The sequence below is a fragment of the Zosterops lateralis genome (assembly GCF_965231275.1).
Source record: "Zosterops lateralis genome assembly, chromosome: 21".
Taxonomy (NCBI): Eukaryota; Metazoa; Chordata; class Aves; order Passeriformes; family Zosteropidae; genus Zosterops; species Zosterops lateralis.
Genome location: NC_139781.1, coordinates 431,440 through 450,981, shown reverse-complemented (window position 1 = coordinate 450,981; position 19,542 = coordinate 431,440). Strand labels below are relative to the sequence as shown.

At 41.3% G+C, this 19,542-nt stretch overlaps 1 protein-coding gene across 10 annotated transcripts in view; it reads right to left on the bottom strand.

The window, feature by feature from the left end:
* Positions 1–19,542, bottom strand: part of GRIA3 (glutamate ionotropic receptor AMPA type subunit 3) — a 125,347-nt gene that overhangs the window by 60,075 nt on the left and 45,730 nt on the right. For all 10 annotated transcript variants that reach the window (XR_014591491.1, XR_014591492.1, XR_014591493.1 and 7 more), the window contains exon 4: positions 11,759–11,946. Coding sequence is in view for 4 of the 10 variants with exons in the window: in XM_083876347.1 (XP_083732473.1) it covers positions 11,759–11,946 (188 nt within the window). In the remaining 6 variants the exon portion in view is untranslated. The remainder of the gene's footprint in view (positions 1–11,758; positions 11,947–19,542) is intronic.

Below are 19,542 nucleotides of genomic sequence, written 5' to 3'. Positions count from 1 at the left end.
AAAAAAAATGCAACAGCACTGTCAGGATGAGCTCTCAGTGTTGATTTCACTTCATGGGAACAGGGGGATATCAAGCACAGCAACAACTGTCTGGCAATCCTAAACTGTTGTGGAGCATGGTGTCTTCTCACCTGGGCAGCAGGTCAGGAGTTTTCTTGCTCCTACCCCTATTGATAGCATTTCTGTTCTGAGGATGGAGTTACTCGAAGCTCATCTCAAATCTGAGCAGCTCCTCCCTATACTGGATTGAGTGGGAAGCTGTGCTGGTACCAGTGGCTAATTTGCCTGCAGGACTAAATGAAGAAAAAAGAGGAACAGAGTATCAGGGTGACCATCCAATGAGTTTAACAGAAACTGAAGGCAAGGCCCAAAAAGTTGTCAGTGTGTTAGCAAGCTGTTTAACCTTTCTTGAGAGCCATCTGCAAGTACTGCAGCTCAGCTGTGTTCCTACCCCGCAGGAAAAGGAGGAATTCATGAATTCCAGAGTCTCCTGCCCACTGCTGCAGTGGGGAGCTGCCTGTGGGGTCTGCAGCCATGGCACTGCAGTTCTCTGCACCACAAACAGCACTGCAGTCACCTCCTAGAGTGTCACAGGTGAGCCATGGACACCAGAAATGACCATTCCTCACTGTGTTTGCACAGCTCACCCCTTTGCACATAAATTTTCCAGCTAGGAGTGAGAAAACCAGGCGGAGAACAGAAAATAAAACTTCTCCTGTGGGAACAGGACTTGCCTCATCTAACCAGATATCACAGTAAAAATAAGATCCCCTGTAACCTCAGTAGCTCAAATTTACTGTAAGCTTGCAGAGTCCACTTGCCTCTTTTCTAATTTACACATGAGCCTCTGAAGGAAGACCAAATTCCCTTTGAGGATTATAAACACAGGACAATGTTCAATCTTCTCTCAGTAAATTTATAAAAAAGGCCTTTTTTGGTGTCACAGTTTTGTCTCTCTCTATCACACCAACACCACCAGTGCCAATCTATGAGGTTCCCCAGGAAACACAATCTCATGGTGACAAAAGACCCATCCCAGCTACTGCTGGTCTGTCACTGCCGAACAAGTGATGCCTGTCCTGCCTTTAATCCTGCAGAGAAAAAACCATTTCCACATTCTGCAGGAGCTGCTTCCCTCACACAAAGGGTCAAAACCTCATGACTGTAACTGCAGTGCAAACCCAGGGAAGGTGATTTATCTCTTCACTTGGTATTAACAGGACAGGAATCTGACCACCAGGGAGAGAGATGCTGTGAAATATGCAGTAAACAATGATTTATTTTATATGAAGAATGAGAACTATATTAAATTTGAGTTAAATATTAAATGAAGAATGTGCTAAATATTAAGATGAAGATTTGATATACACATTATTTATTGCAGATAAAAATAACTGAATATATATTTGAGATTAATTCATCCAACATTTCAGAGTCTTCATGCCCTTTAGAGAATGTCACAAACCCACACACAATTACAATTGATGTATCTTGTACTTCTGTGCAGTATATAGACCTAAGAATTTTACTTCCATGCTACTGCCAGCTTATACATTTGTGACTACACTTTATAACTAAATCCTCACTTTTCTCTACAGCACAATATCAAGATCATTTGTTTGGGTGTATAAAACATTCTTCAAACAGCTTTTGGCTGTTCTGCAACAAATCTCTCACAGGAGATTCTCACCTAGAGCAGCGGAATCTCCAGAAGCAGAGGACAAAAATGTGCTTGGGGGCAGCAGGGAATTGATGCCTCTGAAGCACTTCATTAGGTTTTCCCCCTCTGGCCCCCTTCCTGTGTCCTTCTGTCCCTTGCCTCTCTCCTTCATGACAGTCACATCAAGAGTGAAATTCTGCTTTTAGGCCATCTCCAGATAGATGATGGTTGTACATGTTAGTCCTTGGAGGGTAATTAAATGCAACATCTGAAAGCTGTGTTGTGCTTCGTTCTCCCTCCATATGGCTAAAACTTCTTTTCCCATAACTAATCTGACATTTGCTGATGGAAGATTGTAGGGGAATACACATTTAATTTGTGCATAAAAGGTTACATCAGAAATTATTTCAGAAAAAGAAGCACAAACAGCAACATTGGTTCTGAGGGCATGACACTTTCTCCTAATTTCTTTCACTGTGCTGACAAAATTTTCTGTGCCTTGAAAAAAACTTCTTATTTTCCTTGCTATGACTTAGCAATATTGTCAGATTAACTAATCTGTTGGCACAATCATTGTTAAAGGATGTATTCAACTGCAAAACATCAGATCAGAGCACACAGAGATGAAGAGTTGTATGACCTCTGGTAACTGCCATCCATAATCACAATTATTTACTCTTTAAGCAGAATAAAATTCATTAAATAAACTTTCTATCAAAATTTCTTCTTTACTCAGACAGACAAAACAAGTGTTACATCTCTCAGGACTGCATCTCTCTTCACAACTCACATCCTTCAATACGAAGACTTTCATGTCAAAAATAATCAAAACTTAAACTGCCTTTCATCACTTGAAGCTAGCTCACTAAAACCAAGACCTGATATAAGGGGCTGTTACAACCACAACAAAAATTCTTTGTACCATATGTAAAGGATACTCAAAATTGCCAAGACCTTTCTCCCTTATTTTGCCAAGATACCTTCAAGAAAAGACACTTGTTCCCTGACAGCTTCCTTGAAGAGATGATCACAGTAATTTTTAATTAGTGAATTCTTTAGATTCTTAAGGAAGGGTAAAGGACTAAAAATCCAGTTGTGCTCTGTAGGAGTTTTTGCAGCTGCATTTATGGGAAGTAAATGACATTATATATGTTACTCTGCAGCAGTGGTCTTCACACACAGGTAATTTTAAGGAGATAACATTTAAATTGTCTACCAGTTCTAGTGTATTCTTTGAGAAATATCCTCCCTTGAGAAGTGATCATGAAAGATGATTTAACATCCAAGGAAGTTCCAGTACTTTTCCAAGCCTCTGTAAAATCCTAAGTTCTCCTGAAATTTAAATTTCACCTAAAATTTCCCACAGAGGCTTTAGATCTCAAAGAAATCACAGAGAAGCTGCTTTCCTAGAAACACTCTCTTTTCCTTCCCTTTACAGTGCAAGCAGCTGCAATCCCTGTAACAGGGTCCCACCACACCACCATCCTCATCTCCAGCCTCCCACACCTGTGTCCTTACACTCCCTCCTGGCTCCTCAGCAGCTCCTGGGCACCTGCAAGTCCAGACCAGGCAGGCCAAAGGCACCACTACCAAAGCTGACTTCTAGCTCAGCCTGAATTTCACACCACTTCAAGGCCCTTCACAAAGACTGCTAATAAAAGTAATAGACATTTATTCTTAGATGCCCAAACCCTCTGCAGAGGGCAGGAGTGCTCCAGCCCTGTCACAGTTTGGTGATGTCCCCACATCACCAGCAGGCAGCTCTTCAGTGCCCCTTGGCCTATGTGCCCAAAGCCTGGGACACAGGACATCCCCAACTGTTCCTTTTCAATTCTTTGGAATTGCACATCCTCACCTTTGCAATCACAGACACACACAGACAATGCTCATTTCTTCTTTCTGTATTCCAAAGTGCAGACAAAACTTCTTCACTCTTAGCTGCTCAAAATATAAAAGGGTCTACATCCACTGGGAAAGAAATGAGGTAAACTGAGTCACAGAATTTTAATTTTCAAACCACAGAAATTTCCCATTTTCTCCACACTTCCCATCAGGATGTCAGAGTAAAATTCCAGTGTTATTCCCTAGAATTGGACAAGCGTCCTTGGAAAAAGAATTCTGCTTATATAAACTATTACTGTATGTCAGGATCACTTCAAACTATTATTTGGATATAACCCAGAAGTGTCGCAGTAATTCAGTCCCAGGGCTCACACGAGAATTTTTTGGAAGGGTTTTGTACTGCAGAACACTGCCTTCAAGCAGACCAAAAATACTGAATAGTAGCCATTCTCTTTTTTTCTTTAAGCATTTCCTTTCCTTTTCAAATGCCCTTCAAAATTAAGAAAAAAAGTCAGTGCAATCTCCTCTAGGAAAGACAAGATTACTTTTTCTTACAATTTTTTATTATAAATAGCATCTTACTGTGACTGGAATTGCACTCAATTTGCTTTTTTTCAACGCTTTCAAAGAGTCGGAGAGGTTTATTCTGCTTCTCTATATGCAGCACTCTGCAATATTCCCAAATAACTTGGTGCATAAACCATGAACTGAGGAAGATTATGAAGAGTTAATTTATTTTCACTAGATTTAGTTTATGAAGCAAGGGTGACTGTTTTACTCATATAAGGTAATAGAGATACAGTAATATTTTTCTTTTCTGATTCTTTACATGCATTTTCCCAGCATAGAAGATACTTAGGAGATTTTTAAGGGTCTATGTACATTGTTGATAATTTTATTTATTACACATTTTGGAAGAAAGAGCTTCCAGTAATATATACACCATTCTACCTCCACATGCATGCCTGTGGTGCGACACGAACAAATTTAATTTAGTAACATGGGCCTTTTTTAAGCCAGGGAACACTAGTTTTCTCTAAAATTATTATGTTGCTTTCCAGCTTACTGGTTGGATACTGTGAGGTAAGTTTGCATTTGAATTGATTGATAGGGCCTGATTCTCTATAAATATAGCCCAGGCTGCCCCTGATGTCTTAAACCTGCTCCCCAGAGGCAGGTGGAATTGCACAGGTAAGAGGGTGGGATGAGAGCCAGGAATCCCATGTGAATGTACAATTACAGCACTGTGAGATGGACTGGGATGGTCCCTCCATAGTGCCTGATCCAAACCCCCCTGGAGCCTGGGGACAAGAGAGAGGAATCCCATACAATTACAGCACTGCAAGATGGACTGGGATGCTCTCCACAGCACCTGAGCCAAACCCCTCTGGAGCCTGGAGCAAATACCCCACAGCTCTGATCACAGCCCTGCACCTCACATTTCAGAATTCTCCTCACAGCACTGCAGCTGTGAACTCTCAGGGTGTTCCAGACTGCACCACCAGCAGCTGGCCTCAAAAAGCCCAGGGGGGAGGCCCCATTCTGGAAATCCTGCTGTTTGAACAGGGTAACTGTGCTTTGTGAGATGCACTTGGGAACACCCTGGTCCATGAGGGGCCCTGAAAAGCCCCAGTGGCTCTCCTCCTCCCCTGGATACATGATTTCATATCACACTGAAGCCATTAATCCCAGCTTAGTGGGCTGTGAAGAAAAGACACACACTCTTGTGCAGCTCTTCTCTTACTGAGTTGGGACTTCTTCCCTTGTAAATGAACTGATGAGACACCAGAACTATCGTGCCGTCTCTAGTGATGTACAACGCCTGTTTGCACAGTGGTACTGCGCCATTACTATTCATTTTGATAGTGTGTTTCCTTCCTCTCCCTGCAGTTGGTTCATCTGAATTGTCGCCAAGATGGTTGGTTGCCTTGGAAACTAATTAAGGAAAGGCTTTGGTTAGAAGCAGAGTTTCAAGCATTAAACTATTTGAGAGACAGATGCAGAAATTAAGGTAATGTCTGCTAAGATGAAAAGGCTTATCCTTTATGTATAAGAAAAAAGAACCACATTTAAATGCCAGGACTGAAACAAAGCAACTTACACACAAACTGAGTTTTAAACCTGGAAGAGATGAGTGAGCTAAGGGTTCCAAAATCAGTCAGGAGTTTAGAAGAGGTGACAATGACTCCCAAAGCTATGAAAGGTGGAGAGATGGACAAATAGGGAAAGACAAAAACTCAGAGGATCACACATTGAACAAGCTCTAGCCAGCTCTCCCTTTCCCTCAAATACTCTGTCTTTAAAGCACTGCTTGTGAATGCTGTTTTTGAAAAATACCTGTAGAGCTGATGAAAGACCAAATCCTCTCCTCCAGTCCAGGTATGGCACAAGAAGCATCCATGAGTACTCTGAGTATCCATGAGTAATCTGCTTCCAAAGCTCAACATATCAACAGGGAAAGGTGAGGGCCAACAGCCCTCAAGACCTCGGCACCTGAGACTGACAAGGGTAACAATGTGAGCAGCTCAGACAATGTGAGCAGCTCAGACAATGTGGGCACAGTGATGGGACCTCAGCTCAGAGGGCTCAGGGCAAGCACATGCCCCATTTCTGTGCACTGAAAAGCTGCAGAGAAAAGTGAACTAGGCAGCAAACTGAGCTTTTACAGCTATCTATTAACTGAAGTTTAAAGCAAATACAATCTCTACATGAGCACAATGATATAGATTTAAATATCATTTCCAGGATAATGGCTGACTCTCTACTTGCAACAGCATAACTAAGCAAGATTTTGGTTCTCTGTACATTTAACGGCAATGCAGAGGTTGCCATATAAGTATGAGTACAAATATTGTGGTAAAAATATGCAAAATATTAAAACCAGATGCATGTGTGTGCATTGGTGTGTGCATTTATATCCCATAAATTATTATAAAACATAAAATGAGTAACTGCTATAATCACAGAAAAACAAAAACTCTCATGGTGACTTCAGGTTCATGCGCCCCTGGCACAAGAAACAAGAGTTACTTGACAGCAATCTTCTACCTACAGCACCTTCCACATTTACTGTGAGACATTTCTGGTACTAATTATTATTACTACTGATCAGATACACTTAAAACTGTGCTTTAATGTCTTTTGAACACTTTAAAACTTTGTGTGCCATTACTTCAATCATTCTGCAGGATGACTAATAATGCTCTGATAAATTCCTGTCATTTAGAACCTGGCTTGTTTTATGAAATCTGGATGATGGCTTTGGAGAGACATTCCTTTTTACAAGCTAGAAATTTTCTCCTCAGGTATGTGTGAAATGTGCTGTATGTGGGGCAATTAACCCAAGGTGTTACTCCCTCTGCTTTAGCAATTCATCTCCTGCCCTTTGTGAGCTTCACAGCTGACAGGAGCAGGCCCTTTAAGGCAGATACAGCTGTCACTTTTGACTTATGCCCATTCTCACTCTTCTTCTGGCTATGTCCTGAGGGTGCCTGACTTAAGAATTCCCCCTTCCTTCCCATATGCCCATATGGACTTGGGAGCGGCTGAAACTCCCTGGGTGTGAAGGGACAGAAGTGACCTCTCATTCTGCTTTACATCCTGGTTTCAACAATACTCATGGGTGTCTAATGAAGAAATGTACTCAATTTTAAGTTTCCAGTTCACTGGAAATGTAAAAATTAACTGTACCAGTTTCAGAGTGATGTTACACAACAGTCTACAAAGCAGATACTCTCCTGGAGCCCCAGCTGAACCCCCCAGCTCCAGACAGAGGATAATCTCAGTCTGTGACATGGCTGAGCCCTGCAGCAGACAACAGGCACACAGCTCTGCAAGGCTGCTCTGGGCAGTGCAGGGCCTTCAGAGGACACGGCACTGCTGGGCTTCAAAAGCAAATAAACCACTCAGAACTCTGCTTCAAGTGTCCCCCTGTATTTGTAGGCAATTGCATTTTAAACCGCTACGGAGAACACAGACAACCCCCCACCAGACCATCTGTTTATAATGGAACACATAAACCAGGAAGTTTACGTGACAGCAGTCTTGAAGCTTTTCAATTACATTTTTCCCTATTGTTAATTTTAATGACTATTCATCAACCCAATGCTGCAGGTCTGTGTTTATTCTTATGCCATCCTAAATGTGAAAGCTGTTGTGCAGTGAGCTCTCTCTGAGATGTGAGCAGCTCTGCAGAGGGATGCAGCTGGGGCTGTACTGAAACCTGCATACCTCCATCCTAATCTCAGCATTTCAGCCTCGAAGGTCGTCACAGTCAGTGTGCGCATAGGACAGAGTTCAGTCAATCAGATTACCCTTCTTAATCCTACAGATGCTTCACTTCAAGTTGTCTTTGGTGGTCTGGCTGTCACTGTAAAACTTTGGGGACTGCATTCTCTATTGTAATATTGCTCTTGCTTTGTGAGATGCCTTCACTTAATACTGACACTGCCTTAGAGCCTAACCATGACTAAGTCTGGAGATAGAGTGCTTTTGATAAAAGCATACAGTCTCTGGAATAAACAGGTCTTTTGTAAACTTTCCCCATTTTGATTCTGAATGGAGTTTCTTCCTCCTCATTTGCCCTCAGGAGATTTTCTTATAAGTGGACATAAAGCCACTCAAGTCTGAAATACAGCTTATTATCTTGGGAATAAGAAAAACTTACTTCTTAATTCAAAACCATGTCTCTAAATACATGGTCAAACAGGCTAAGGCTTACTATTAGCTCTCAGAAGAAAATGTTCTTGTGTTTATGAGAACAAAATTTTATAATCTATCTGTGAAGAAAGAGAGAATATTTTAGCATCAAGGGACAAGAAGTGTGGGGGGGCTTATGAATTTTGCATGATATAAGTGTTGCTATCTGTATGCCTGAGAGGCCAGCAGATGATTGAATTGGATATAGTTTTGTTGTGCAAGGGGGATACAGATCCAGATGCTCAGTGGCTACAGAACTATAGGGCAAGTGAACAAACAGATGGCAACTTACAGAATAACTACTGATTTCTCTGCTTCCCTCTATTCTACAGCTGAAGAGGTCTGAGCAGGGTATCCACCCTCAGGACAAAATCTAAGCCCTGTCACAAAATCTGAATGAGGAATGAAAACAGATCAACCTGCAGTATGAAATTTGGCACAAAACAGATTACTCAGGCAGAGTAGGAGCAGGGGTGCTCTCTTTCCCTGACCTTGTATTTACAGCTGGGAAGATCAGGATACCAGATAGCCCTGAGAAGAGAAATACTTCATGTGACAGGTTACAGGTCTGGAAATGTAGGGACGTTCACATGGACCATATGCTAAAGGCATATGGAACACTTAAGGTCACTGACTCTCATGTCTGTATATTTTTCCTATTTTCCTGTATATTTTGTATATATCCCTCTCACTACTGGAGGAAGGCAAGAATATTCCAGAATGATCTGAAGTCTCAGAAGAAAATCCCCAGATGTGTAATTGTCTTTGGATGAGCCTGAATTTTTGGAAGAGATGTACACCCTGGTCTGAACAGGCTGAAAAAAAGATCAAAGGAAGAGAAGTGCACACACTGACCAGCCTGATCCAGGAAAAGAGGTCACTGTTGGTGAATGCAAGCACTAACACAAAGCCATGATACATAGCTCCTGAAGCAGAGCACTGACAACCCTGCTGAACCAACCCTGCTGAACGGGCTGGCCCAGAGCCCAAAAGTCTGATAGCAAACTCAGTTCGTGTGTAGACTGTTTAGTGCTTCACAGTCTGTTTATTTCTGCTATGACTTTTCTTCTTGAGTAAGTTCTATTTAAGCCCCTGAAATCCAGGGTCACTGGCAAATGCTGCTGCTGACTCAGAGAATGAAGTAGCAGGTGCCACACAGTAACCACATAAATCCCCTCTCTGGAGGGAGCCAGCACTCCCAGAAGCTGATAGGAGGGTTGACCTTTGGAGTTCTGCCCCTAGGAAGCCAAAAAAGGGAGAAGGATGAGAGGGAGCTGGGTTGAGGCAGCCTGTAGCAGCCCTCTGTGGACACAGTTTGTCCATCAGTACTCTGACACTGCAGCTCGGACAGGTAGAGTGTCTTGGCTTCCTTTTGTTCTCACTGGGAAAAACAAACCCATCTACAAACATGCATCAGCAATAGTAACAGGCTCAGACATTTCTGCTTCTCAGCTGAGCAGCCTTTCTGGACTCCACACAGAGCACTGAATTGACTTTTTAAACTGCAATAAAACATCAGATTTGAAATATGCAAATCCAGACTTATCTCTCCAATAATATGCTATCAGCAAACACACTTGGCTAAAAAAAAAGACAACTCTCCATTCCCTTGAGAAAACTGGATGGATGAATTTAAATACGACACATGTTTGTGAAAACTTTTAACTACTTTTTAAGAAGATAACAGGGTAAGCAGAGGAGATGGAAGGAAAAGCCTACAAACAATAATTCTTCAGCTATCAACCTGGGGTCCATCCACCATTACTGAATTTTCCTGCAGAAATTTAAGTCACTGCTTTTCAATATCCAATTAAAAAACCTCTGGAAATTATTGATAGAAGATATTTTTAGCATCAGGGGCACCAGCATGTACTGTAGAGTTTGGGGAAACCTGGAGGCCTCAGTAACAAATTTTTACTTAACAGATGCTAATCATGTTGACAGAAGACCAATTTAATTTAATAAAATTTAACTTCACTAGAGTTGAATTTAGAATAGTAGCAGAAGAAAAGAGTCATCAGGTTTTTTGCTATATGGTTTGCTTGGTACACAACTTTCCTTTTAGGCACTGAAATGGTTTCACTTTTCTTTCTCTTACTTGGACAATAGAAGAAAAAATGAGAACAAATGTAAATGAAGTCAGATCAAACAAAGGCCTCCTTCTCAGCTGAGAGTGGACCCAGAGAGCTCTTTAAGTTTGGCTCAGGAGAGCTCTCCTGCAGCATTTTCAGGAGAGTGGGCTGTGGGTAGGAATGGTATTTTACATCTTCTCCAAGAACATGAACAAACAAAAAAAAAAAAAAGGAGAGAAGTTTCTTATACTTTTCAGTATGAATTTCCCTAAAGAGAGCACTCACCATATTGCCTAAAAATACAGCATAAAATGCAACACTGTGTGTTGGCATCACAACCATATCAGTCACAGTTAGGGACCAGCAAGGCTTGTTCCCTGTTCTCTTGAGCACCTCTTTCCCTGCTCTGTAAGTAGCAGCTGTGGCACCTGGCTGTCCCCAGATTCACCCTCAGTGGTACACCTCAAGGCTTGACAGGAACTGAGCATTTTGAGAAGGAACACAGTGAATGTATTTTTCATGTTTCCCAGCGTTTATGTGAGGTCAGTTTGTTGGTGGTTTACAATACAACATTTCTAAGAGATATGCTAATGCTTCATGAAATTTAAATTTAACTCTTGATCTATTCCATACTATGAACCCCCACTTAAACTGACAAAGTGGCAGCAATCAGAGGGGTTTTCACTCTCAATGGAAGAGAATTCCCACATGCCTGTGAATAACCAAGCAGTGTGGATTTGGTGCCACACCAGCACCAGCTTTCCTGTGAGCCCAGGCAGCAGGGAACTGCCCTGAGTCTGCTTCTGACAATTTGTACCTTTGCACAGTACATCCAGTGGCACAGGGGCAGCATCCGGGGATGGCCAGAGGGGATGGCCATTCCTCATGGGCAAAGCCATGCAAGAGCAAAGCAGCCACCCCAAATGCACCTTCCGCCACAAAGGTGCTTAGACTCCATCACCCACAATTTAAGCCTGTCAACAGCACTGGCTGTGCAGAGAGGAGAGAGGGGAGGGCTTTATGTACCAAAATGCACTAATGAATCATTTGGACTACCACCTGAATTTTTTATTAGCAGGGTTTCCTTCTGGGAATTCTTTAAGATGATTCTGTGATACTTCACTGGCTTTTTATTTCTTGTTTCGTGTTCCGCTTAAAAAACTGCACCTGTCTTGCAATCCTCACAAGCAGCCTGGATTCCAGTAATGTTACTCTGGCAGCTGAGGTTTTAGGTTCCTTACCTACTTAAAAGTAATTCATTATTAACATTGGGGAAAAAATGTCCCAGTGACGTTTCCTCGTAGGTTACATGTAAGTGCTGCCACCAACTATGAGCATCACTGTAGCATTTTCATTTTACTAAGTAACTGGCCAGTTGTTGGGACTCACATCTCAAAGGATGCTTAATAACCTCTAAAAATAAGCAGTTCTGGAAATATTAATGATGTCTGTCACAGAGAGATCACAATTTCTGAAAAGCAGATACCTGTTCCAAAATGGTGTTGATTCTGTCTACTTCACAGTCAATTAAGTATCTTTTTTCTTGCCGTCTGTCCATCTCCTCTATAATTCTTCTGAACTCTTGAACATCTTTTATGCTTCCTACAGATCTGGCTGTCACTTGCCAGTTGTTCTGTACTGCTGCTTCCATAATTGCTTGAAGAATGGAAAATCCTGTGGGGGAAGAGACAATACAACCATTTAAAAGCAGAACTAAAATAAAAACTATTTCAAATGTTTGGCAGAAACTTGCATCATCTAAAGGGACACAGACTAGCTGAGAGCCTGCAAGTGCCCCACTGCTTGAGACGACGACAGTGTAGGGACCAGTTTCCTCTTTCAGCTACACCTCTGGCAAAGTCACTGGGCTCCAGCAGAACGTCTTGGTGCCGCATTACTGCAAGGCAGATCAGAATCTGTCCAATATACCAGATTATGATCCTCTCAGGGATGTTTATGGTCATGCTGGGGTCTGTGCCAGCTGAGAATAGGAGCCTGCAGCCATTACTTGGGCAGAAGTCCATCAGGCTGAGGAGCAGGACAAAAGGGGTGATTTGGCTGTGCAGACTGCAGCAATAGGTCATGAACTGGCAGGAATTCAAGCACTGCACAAGAATGTCAATTAAGTCATTGTATGGTCACTGGAGCCACAACCACAAGCAAGTACTTTACTGATACTCACTTTGATTTCAGAAAATGTTTTTAAATATGGAGCATAGCAGCATTAACCACACTTTCAATGTGTTCATTAAGGTAATACCAACTCATCTATCATCCTCAACCAGGAGAGAATCAGCACATAATGATCCAGGACTACACAGTGGGAAATACAGGGGCAAGCAGCATTTCAATTTTCTGTCAACAGCCATGCCTTGGCGGAAGGCAGAACCCAAGGCAAATCCCTAAGTGAAAAGTGGTTGAACTAAAGACAAATCTCTGTCAAGTCACGCTTATGTAGGAATCATCAGATATTGATTTGCATCCCTTTACTTTAGTATGTAGCTGGGAACCTGTTTTCATTCAAGAAATTTCATTTTGTGCATAGTTCTAATTGTTCAATTCTGAGCAGATGCCAATCAAAGAGGTCATCCACTTCAAGCAAACCCAGTAGTTTTCAGTAGAGCTTTACTGTATTGAAGAACATCCATGTGAGTGCTGTTTCTGTCCAGATAATTTATCTGCAAAACTTTTAGTCCAGTTACTTAGTCATACTGTGCATTTCTTATCCAGCCAGATTTGAAAAGCTTACACATAATCACATAGATATACAGGATCACCAACCAATTATTCGTGCTCTGTGACCACCAGTTCTGTGAAACCAAAAGGGCTCTGAGGTGCAGAGGAACAACATTCCCTGCTGCCAGTCACACCAACAGCTGCTCTGAACTCATCCTTGTAGAGGTACAATGATAACAAAGAACTTGTGCTGCAGCCTGATCTTCCAGAGCCTGCTGTAAATATGTAGTGGCTGTCTGAAGCCAGAGGAGCTGCACCGTTACCTCATTACAGACACAAACAAGGCAAGAATGATTTTCTGGATTACAATTAGATTATCATAATTTACCGTGTGACTTCCTCAGGTCTCACTTAAAGGCCCTCACTTTCCCTGCGCAGCCTCCTTGATTCTTAATGCTTTTCTTTGTCTGAATGTACTTTATCCTATGAAAGGAGGTGACAATTAATATGTACGCTGGTTGAGAATTCTTTCTGGCATCTTCTTCCCTCTGAGACTGCTGAAAGAGAGGCATTTACATATGTATAGTACAATGAACTCAGTCTTCCTTAACATCATATTTTACAAAAATGGTTGTGATGTCTGTGACAGCGTTGTGATTGCATTACATGTAGCAGGAAGATCCAAGCCTAAGATACTTTGTTGGCTGCAAATGAGGAATTTTTATGTGGAAACATAAATACCGCTAATGGAGATTTACAAATGCTTTCTGTATGAAGATGTACTTTTGAAAAGACATGATTCCACTCAGTAATAAATATTTACAACTTTGTTTCATCATTCATATAACATCTAAGTATGAACCTTGAGCTTGCTGTAAACAACAACAGTCTGTATGTCCAGGTTTTTTACTCCAGATTGAACAAATTAGTTCAAAATATTATGAAAAACTGACACTTCAAACATATCTGTAGCTTTATTTTTTGCTAATGACACACACAAAGCCTGTGAACTATCTCAAGGAAAGAAGGAAAATGAACATGCTAGAGTGAAGATGCCATTGGTTGACTGCCACGCCCCCAGTTTCAGCTAACACTGAGTCAGGATTTGCTTTGTCAAACCTTGAATATCTCAGAAGAAAGTTAGGGAATTTTCCTAATTTTATGCAACTGCATGTTTGTGTGGGTGTGAGTATATGTGTATTTTTGTATGCATGTGTATTAGTCAGTGGTTACCATTTCAAAAAAGAAGAGCGAAGTTACTCAGCAGCCTTTCTCCTATGCATGAAAATACAATTACAGTAAACTACGACCAAAAAGTTTCAGAGCTTTGTAATTTCTGTCTTCTCTGCCTCCTGTTTCTCCTTGTCACATCAAATCTGTACAATCATAGTCCCCTCTACCCTTCCCTTGCTGGTTCTTGAAATCCTCCCTATGGGCACCATGCTGTGCCAGCTCTTCTCTCAGGTCCTCTCCCACCCTTGCTCTGAGAAGAATCATTTGCCCTTCCTGCAGCAGCTCATTAGACCAATCCTCTGATGACCTTTACAGAGCCCACTCTCCTGGTTTACTAAAGCTTGGTTCAAACCTCCTGCTCTCAGGAAGGCAGCACCTGCATCCTCACTGTTCCTGTCTCAGGTCTAATGCAGTGAGTGCCATTTACTGCATTTTACATCATTACATTACGTGGCATTTCTGTAAACAACATGTTCCAGGCTCCAGCTGTACTCTACTATTAAAAGAGCTGTTACAGAAGCAGTATGATTGTTTAACTGAAAGGACCATTTTATCTTGAAATGTGAACTTTTCTTTCTCTTTAGCATAAACAATGCAAGCTGTGGGAGCACTGCCTGGTAATGGACAGGGAAATTATTTCCCTGTGTTGTGTGCAGTCAGTGACCATGCTTGCACATGATGTTATTCCACACCCTGCCCTCAGGACACACACCTGGGACAGCTCCTCAAGAAATACTCACCCCTGAGCACCCTGGAGGTGCAGAATTCTGATCATTCCTTTGATAAAAGCATCTTTCCGCTGACCCTACTAAAACAAGTGAAAATGACGTTTCACTCTTTTGTGTCTCTGAAAGCTCACAGAACTTCTCCCACATCCACTCAGGAAAAATTCATGTCAGCAGTTTGCTCAGCCATATGAAATTCTATGTGCTACATCACTGAACTTACTTTTGTTTAACTAACAGCAATCATTAATGTGACATGACTAAACGATCACACATCTGTACATCTGTAGTATCACATTAGCCCTCGCAGTTGGCACCAAAGTACTCACTGAAAAACGTTACCAGTTATGTAAATCTCTTTTCCTGAATGTTCTTGCTAAGACCTTGGACTTTTAGCCTCCTACAGAAAGGAAAGAGCATGCGCTCCTCCTTTGCCCTGCTGAGTACCAACGATCTATGAGGGGTGTATTGTCCTGACAGGAGCATGCTTGTGCCACCTGAATGAACATCAGCTCTGATCTGAATACTTGTGTTTTCATGATACAGAGATCTACACTTCAGCCCATGACTGAACTTCAGGGATTTAAGTGTTGAGCTCTGTCTGTCAAGGACACAATGAACTCTCCAAACAGGAGGCCATCCAGCCCAGTGATTCCCCACGACAAATACAATTTCTATGATGCCAGCTTACACTTCAAGTGTACCAGTGGTCAGTAAGTCAAGACATACTTGGATATTCCATGTGTTTGGCACTGAACTTAACACTAATTTGAAAGCAAACAGATCAACATGTCAGGCACAAGTAAAAAAACAACTAGCCAACCCCAAAATTCCCCATCACCCAAAATCCCAACACGTCTGTGGGGCAAGTATGCTTCGCATAACCCAGGTCTGCTTAACAACTTCCTACGCAGGGGAAGCAGCAAGGAACAAGATACTAAATGAGTCACCAGGAAGCAATTGAGCAAATGATGAGGACCCTGAATGGTCTTTCAGTCTAACACACTTACGTTCAAATTCTGAAATAAATAATAATTATTTTTAATAATAAGCAAAAGCAGTGCAATTCATCAAGTTTTGACCTGATCTCTTCTAGCTGTAAAGTGTTACACTCCACTACTCAGGTAGCAGACAACCTTCTAGACCAAGTAGCAAACACATTCTAATGATTTTTTTTTTAAATTTCTGCTTTTTCTGTTCTGTAAACCTCTAGTTTCCCCCGTACATACAGCACAGTACTGCAAGCTGTCATCATAAACAGAGAAATACACACAAATAGGTATGACAGCTTGGTTGAGTGAATGTGAACTTGCCTGGCTCTAAAGGAGAATTTACAGGAACCATCTGGTCTGTATTTGTTAGGGATGGGATACAACTAAAGCTGCAGAAATTCAGAGCTGCTGAATGCAAGTAAAATATCGGTTTTTTCCCCCTAAATGGCTCTTTCTCAATCAATTTTACCTTGATCTATTCTCTCATAACAACCTTGCATCTAACTCACCTCTCATTTTACTCAAGTTTTAGGTCAGTGCAACTGCATTGTTTTTGAATGAAGCTGTGCCAGTGTAAAATGAGAGCAATATAGTAAGGGACCAAAGAGTTCAATAACCAAGGACAAGACAAAAAGATGCCGTAAGCAATGCTGTCACTTCCACAGAGGGACTTAATCATATGACTTTCACAATGTTGTGGGCAAATCTGCTGGTGTAGGACAGATAGAGACACCTCAGTATAAGGATATGATCCAAAGTTTATCAAAAGAGCTGTGTTCTAGTTTTAGCTTTGCTATGCAAATCTTTTTAAAAATAATTTTCAAAGGAATAATAATTGAGTGAACAGCTTCTTGATACAAATTGGTAACAGAACAGATAAGATGGAATCACATCAAAACCAGAGTATGAGGAAAATATAACAGGTAAACAATTGTGTAGAGAAGGCAGAATTAGCACTGAAAATCAAAAATGGGACACTGAATTTTGAGAAATGACAGAAGGTGAGGAGCACAGTGTTGTCCAGTGATAGGGGCTGTGGAGTACCCTCTCTGTACTGATGCTGATGCCACCAGAGCTGTGAGGGCACTCTGCCACCAGACAGTGCTGGGACCTGGGCCTGGGAGTAGCGGAGAGCTCTCCCAAAGGAGAACTTTTTACATGGAAATGGAAAAATTGTAAAACTATATTAGCATTAAAAGCAATTAACTTCCAAGCTTTAGAATATCTGAATAAAAATAATTAAAATGCCTAAGTACAGATACTTCACCAAGGAAGCTCGACGGAGTCCAGGACTTTGTCTGTCCAGCAGAGCCCAAACCCTAAAACTCAGCAGTAAGCACAGTACATATGCAGTGAGATACAAATCTACTCACTTATCAAGAGCACAGGCTTTTGAAACTACCCAAAACTTGGCTTCCTATATTCAGAGAGTGAAAAACATAATTTCAAAGTATGCTGCAAACTTAAGAATATTGGTAACACAAGTTAACTCTTCATCATGATACACTGAGGGTTTAGCATGAGTGTGCAGGAGTATTGCTGTCTGCCTTCTCTTAAAAACATGTTTGGAACTGCTGAGTCTAAAAAGTGATAAATATTGATCCTTTGAAGAAACAATCACAGGAGATTATGGTAATCAGACCATGAATTGAAATACATATTCATCACAAAAAAATCCCCGGATTCACCTCAGATAAATGTCTTGGAAAAAAATAACGTTAGCTGAACTGCACTCAGACATAGTAAAATTATTCTATCTGACCTTCAGTCAATCATGTTAGAAGGACATTTATTCTACTTCCTAACCTTTATCTGCACTTTCAGTTTTCAAACTACCTGAGCAAACAGATCTCATGCCTCTGAGAATTTTCATTAACAGATGCTATCAGTCTTTCAAAGTCTCTCTTCATCAACATCTCACCTTTTAGTAGCCCACATTTTAATTGCCCTTGCAGCTGGAATGTGTTTCGTATCTCACCCCATAAGGTAATTTTCTTTTATTTATCCTGAACACACACAGACACACAAAAAAAAAAAGAAAAAAAAAAAAAAAAGAAAAAAGAAAAAAAGAAAAAAAAAAGGTAATCAAAGAATCAAAGGGTGACTACCAAGCTTAAAAGTATTCTGAAATTTAAATGAGTTTTTATGGTAATATAAATGATAATTTATGTATCCATATTCACAGTCTGCATATGTGTTTCATTTTTGTCACTCCACTGGCTCCACTTTTTTTTTGTCACTCCACTTTCTGCCTTTTTTTTGCTAATAGCTGCCAATATGGAGCTTTTATACATCACTATTTCCTATATTTTATCAGTACATTTCTCTTCATAACAATGATGTATTAGTTAATTATCAGGCCTCATATTAATTCTAAGCTGTTCTGTATACTCTCTGACTACTTGGTAATACAGATTTGGTCTGAACTGAGCTCGAATACACAAACGTAGTTCATCTGCACAGACCAGAGCACTGAAAGTATGATCTGATTTGCTTTGTACTGATTCCTCCTGTAGTGATGCCATAGGATGACAATTTCCAAAGTTACTGGAGAATTCACACGGCATCAACAGGCAACCCCTGACCCAGAGAAAGCTTTGGGTTACTTTTCAGAAACAAGTGATCTTTCAGAACACTTCCCAGAACTGAAGATGGAGCAGCTCCAGGCTCTGTATCAGTGACCTCCCTCCCTTCCCCCTTGCAGCACAATGCTCTGTGGCTCCAAAGAACCTGGTTTATTCTGCAGGGTGGTGACACACAACAGGCTCATGTCACCTGCAGATTAGAGACTTCCCACTGCCTGCCAGTCAGGAAATCCCTTTGCCTTTACCTGCTATTCAAGAAAGAGACTAAAGGAGAAACCATGCCTTGCTTTTATTATTCAACCTTGTAACAGCATTTGGCTATTACAAGTCTTTTTCATTGCACCAAAACCCAGAAATTTAGCATCAGATATCCCTCCTCTCCAAACACACAGAGTATTTTTTTGCCTGCTGTGTTTTATTTTGCACCTTGTGAACACACGGGTTGGAGACAGCAAGCTCAGCTGGGGGAAGAAACCCCAGATGTGTGTCTGATCTCTGGTCAGTTATGGCACATGCTGTTCCTAATTTAGCTCAGGAAGGCAACTCACACATGAAATATGAAGCTGGATTATACAGAAATGTGCAAACACTTCAGCATAAGGATTTACTACACAGAGACAGGGATGTGATGCAAACATTTAGCTCTGGCTTCACCTCTCCAAGTTTCCATGTGCTCAGTTGGGGAAGGAAGCAGAGGCATTCTTGGAGTTGGCTCTACCAATCAGCAAGGTCTGGGCTTTAGATCCAGACTTCTCTACAGCACAAGATAAAAAAAAAATAAGGAAGAAAAGGTAACAGTGCTTAGGCATGGGCAGATTTTTTCTAATTTAGTGCTCTGATAATTGACAATTAGAAATACCAGTTTGACAGGCTTCACAGAGAAGCTGGACTCTGGTAACCTGTATGACTTCAAAGGCAACTTCAGCAGAAGTTCAACCTCTCCTTATGATTACTTTGGGCAAAACCTGGTCCTGCATATAAAGAACCTTATGACAGACACACATATGCCCTCAAAATTTGTAAAAAAAATAGCATAATGGAAGTGTACACTGCTGGATC